This window comes from Moschus berezovskii, chromosome 24 (genome assembly GCF_049115385.1).
Source record: "Moschus berezovskii isolate FMDL1 chromosome 24, NW_MosBer_1.0, whole genome shotgun sequence".
In the NCBI taxonomy this organism is placed as follows: Eukaryota; Metazoa; Chordata; class Mammalia; order Artiodactyla; family Moschidae; genus Moschus; species Moschus berezovskii.
Window position 1 is genome coordinate 60506502 of NC_142483.1, and position 4791 is coordinate 60511292.

General features: G+C 62.2%; 1 protein-coding gene across 1 annotated transcript; it reads right to left on the reverse strand.

Annotated features, from left to right (window-relative positions):
- Positions 1–280: 280 nt before the first annotated feature.
- Positions 281–1453, reverse strand: LOC148774074 (uncharacterized). Its single transcript, XM_088831689.1, has one exon. The coding sequence runs from the start codon at positions 1451–1453 to the stop codon at positions 281–283; it is 1173 nt and encodes a 390-aa protein (XP_088687815.1).
- Positions 1454–4791: the final 3338 nt, after the last annotated feature.

Consider the following 4791-nt stretch of genomic DNA (forward strand, 5'->3'; position numbering starts at 1 on the left):
TTTATTGCCTCTGTGGCCTGTCCTCCCTTAGCCATCCTCTTGGTCACTGGTATCCTGGGATTGCTTGAGGATTCAGGTGGGGTGTACCTCTTGGGCGGGGTGCGGGGAGCATATGGTTCGGCTCTCGTGTTTGTCCCAAAAGTCCCTGGTAGACATCCCGCCTGGATACTCTCTGGACCCACCCACAACCAGCCCCCTCCCTGAGCTCTGTGGCTCTGCATCCCAGGCAAAGAGACCTGAAAGGGGCTCGGGGAGAAGGTGCATCTTCCTTCCTGTCCCTCTAAGGCCGAGGGCCCGGGGAGCCTGGCAGCATGTCCAGGAGGGCCTGGTAATCATCCTCACTGAGGGGTGCTTCCAGGATTGCCTCAACTCCTTCCTCCTCCGCAGCGGACCCCTGTGAAACCCAGGGCGTGTCCTGAATGGCCGTGGCAGCCATGATTTCCTCTAGGAGGCTGGGGGACACGGGGAGGGCTCGATGGTCCCCTGCGGTGACAGAAGAGGACCCCGGAGAAGGACTGGGCGAGCCTGGGATGCATGTGGCAGCCAGGAGCTCGTCTTGGAGGCTGGGTGAGCCTGGGAGGGCGACGTGTGCCCGTGCATCTGCAGAGGGGCCCAGGGAAGGCCCCATCGTGTCCGGGATGCCCGAGGCGGCCATGAGCTCTTCTAGGAAGCTGAGTGGGCCTGGGAGGGCTGGATGCTCTCCTGCATCTGCAGCGGGCCCGGGGTAAGTCGCCTGTGCCTCCAGGATGCCTGAGGTTTCCAAGAGGTCGTCTAAAAAGCTGGGTGCGCCTGGCAGGGCAGGGTGCCCTCCTGCATCTGCAGCGGCCCCCTTGGAAGGCGCCTGAATGTCGGGGATACCCATGGGCGCCCAGAGCTCGTCTAGGAAGCTGGGTGCGCCTGGGAGGGCAGGGTGCATTCCTGCATCCGCAGCGGTCCCCGCAGAAGGCGCCTGTGTGTCCTGGCTGCCTGTGGCCGCCAAGAGCTCATCTGAGAAGCTGGGCGCGCCTGGCGTGGCAGGGTGCGCTCCTGCATCTGAGGCGGCCCTCAGTGAAGGCGCCTGCGTGTCCGGGACGCCCGTGGCCGGCAAGAGCTCATGTAGGAGGCTTGTCGAGCTTGGAAGGCTGGGCGCATGGGGCTGTGGCTCTAGCGGTGGAGGGGCCGTGGCTTCACCGTAGGATGACTCGGGCCACCATGATGTGTGTGGCTCAGGCTGTACAGGTGGCAGGATGGCCCTTGACCCAGGCTGCCATGGGGCCGTGACAGCACGAGAGGATGCGGCCCAGCGAACTGCTCTCTCGGGAGGAGGTGCAGGCTTCCCACTTGGCCTGAGAGCCACCGGGCTGGGCTGGACCATGAAGATCATCAAGGGCTGGCCCACACAGACCCCAGAGGCAGTCCCGGGCACCCAGAACGTGGGGCCGGCCAAAAGAGCGGCTGCAGCCGAGGGCGGCATGCCCTCCTGTGGATGAGAGGGGCGAAGGGGAGGAGAGGTGCTCTGGACAGCGGGCGGGGCCCTTGGGGCCTCTGGAGCAGGAGTAGTTGTGGCCGATGCGCCTCCTGGGCCTTGGGCCCGGCCGTTGCCAGGCCCCTCTGCGCTCCGCTGGGGGTGACGAGCTCTTCGGTTTTGAAACCATATCTAGGGAAGCAAAACACAGAAAGGCACATCAAAAGTCATGACCGTCCACATCCACCCGCTGGCGCATCCACGGCGCCCATTGGAAACCACGCCTGACCTTCCATCTTCTGATCCGGCAGCCCCAGGGCGACTTCTGCAGGGCCATTTTCTGCAGATGAAACCTTGGCCCTTGGAAGTGATGGGTGCCTGCACGGCCACGAGTGGCCCCAAGCCAACCACTCAGCCCACCCACCCTCGGCCCCTCCTCCCAAGCCCAGCCCGAGTCCCAGCCCAAGCCTACGTGGATCCAGCTCCAAACGCTTGGCAGAGCTCAACGCTCCTTTCTCCTGGATCACGTCCTGAGCCCTTACGCCGGCTGGAGAACTTACCTGGATTCGAGGTTCTGGGATTCCCGTCTGACGAGCCAGTTCTTCCCTGGCGGCAATCCCTGGAAAGCGATCCCTCGTGAAGGCTTGCACAAGGATCCTTGTTTGAGAAGGAGAGATGACTGTCCTCTTTCTCCTGGCCTCTCTGGTCGAGTCTTCTGCCAAAGAAAGGACACAGCGAGAGGAGAGGACTTTAAGGCCCATGGAATGTTCCCAGCAAGACACCCTAGACGGCGAGGAGGGAATGCAGAGTCCCACACACCTGAATCACTTCAGGTGGCTCTGCAGCCGGGGCAGGCTTCTAAGGAATACACCCACAGATGGAGGGTGTGCCTGGACCCATCATGGATGCACGCATGCAGACACGCACACACGCACATTGCACACACATGCATGTGCCTGTGTGTCTCTTTCCTGTTCCGGTCTTTCCGCAGAGTGCCCTGAAGCATGCTCCTCGGGCCAAGGTTGCCTGGGCAGCCGGAGGAAAAAGTTCCGGATGGAGGCTGTGGAGGGGGTGCACAGGGGGAACAGCGCTGCCCGTCCACCCCGACTGGGGGCTTGGTGCCCCTACCTGGGTCACTGAAGGGGGAAGCACCTAGATGGCCCTGTGCCCTCCCTCCTTGGTGTTTCTGGGCCTCCGGTGGTCATCCACCAGCAGAGAGAATTCTCTGTCAAGAGAGGGAGTGGGAGGGACTCCCTCAGTGGGACTTGCCTTTGCAGAACGCTGGGTAAATTACCTTGGGAGGAAGACTGAGGTCGAGAAGGTGCGGATGGTGGTGTGGGCGTGGGCCGTGGCGCCCCTTCCCCGTCTTGTTGCACATTTGCAGAAGGCGATCGGCTCTGCTTTAACCGTCTTCTTCGTTGGTTTTGAAACCAGACCTAGGGGCAAAAGGTGAGAATTGGTTCTCAAGAGAAAGGCCGCCGCATGCTATCCGCTGACGTGGATCGATCGGCACGGAGAGCCTGAGAGGGAGAACGGGTAGAGAGAGGGGCGCCTACCTGAACTCTGCTTTCGGCTATGCCAAGCTCTCGGGTCAGGCGTTCTCTGGTGGCTATGCCAGGGTAGGGGTTGTGTTGAAAGAGCGCTTGCAGGGCGTCCTTCTGGCTCACCTTCAGAACGAGCCTCCTCCTTCGAGATCCTGTGGCGATGGGGCCTGCGGAAGAGAAGAAAGGGAAGAGTGTCAGAGGACGTGGGGGTGGGGAGGAGTCCACAGAGGTGCCGAAGCATGCTGCCCGCCCAGGGCAGGTGCCCGTGTGCCTGAGCAAAGCCGCGAGCCTGGGCACGGGTCTGCATTTGGAAGTCACTTGGCTACACCCCGAGAGCCCTGCTGAGAGGCAAGGGCGGGGGAGAAGGCCCCTAACCTCCATGCAAGCCGGAATCCTAGAAACCCGAGCAAGCTGAAAGGAGACCAAACCCACCCCTCAACAAAGCCGGCAAGAATTCCCACCCGCCAAAGGCCACAACACTCTCCCGCCCTGTGTGCAGAGACACTTTTCCCCCTGTCTGGGCAGATGCCTGGGAAACGTCTCGATGGGGCTTCTCGCAGATTTCCCTCCGACACGATGCCCACGGGAGGGACCCTGGCTTCTCGGAGCTCACACGAGCCCGGGCCATATTTGCCATCACTCGGGGAAAAGGGAAGGGAAGGGAAGGGAAGGAAGCCGACGCGAAGCCCACCAGTCAATGCCTGATGGAAGACAGAAGGCAATAGGCCACTGTGGAGAGAAAGCCAGTGAGGTGGCAGAGCCGCAGGGCTGTCCGACTTCCGTTTCCACAGGAAGATGAGGAAAAAGGGCCCCATCCCAGGCGCCCTCCCCGCCCGGGCCGTCAAACCAACACAATCATCACAGAAAAGAGAAAGGAGAAGCCACGGGTGTGCCAAAGGTGCAAGACGACCAAACCGTGCCTCTTTGGGCACACCTGATGCCTGGAAACCCGGGGCCCAGTGGGTCGGTCCCTGCCATTCTCGGTGGTCAGTCGACACGTTTGCCGGGAGCCCTTGGCAGGGCGATGCACAAAGCCCGGAGATGTCATCCAACCCCGGAGAGCGAGGGCAGACATACCTGTGGAAGTGCTGGAGGAGCCGGACGAAGCCATTCTGGGAGAGCCCCAAGGATGCTGCAGACTGCTGTCTCAGTCGGCCAGGACCCAGCAGCTCAGGACTTCTGATAGTGTGAGACGGCTCCGCCCCTATTGACGTCAATACTGGTGGGTGCTGAGTCAGAGGGTCCGCCCCTGGCTGCCAAGCAGAGACCCTGGAATGAATCCCCCGGAGACAGTGGGCTTTCACGGGCATGGCCTGTGCCTCAGACCCCCAAGGTCCACGTTGAGCTGGGTGGGCCGTGGGAAGCTTTGCTTTGTGGCCGTGCCTCGGGGCAGCTGGGGTCAAGCCTGGGCTCGGGGGCCAGCAGCAGTGCACAGAGTCCTATCTCGCCGGGAATTCGCCTAGGTCGCTTTGAAGTTGCCGCCCCCGCCCCCTTTCCCAGCATGCCTTGGCTTCCGAAACGCTCTGGGTTTTCCCGCCTTTTCGCAGTCCACACAGACCTTGTCCTCAATGGCCTCTGAGGGCTCCTCCGAGGCAATCCCGGACACTGGATCCTCTCTCCAGTGCCTCCACCCACATCTCTCGCTTTCCTTGCCTCCCTTTCCCACACCCCTCCCCGATTCCTCCGTGCCCCCCTGGCATCCTTTCCCTACAGCAGGCCCAGGCCACTGCCCTGGCCACCCCCACCTCCACCCGCGCCTATACTCCCAGGGCTTTGAGTTGCCAGAAACTCAAGTCTACTGCC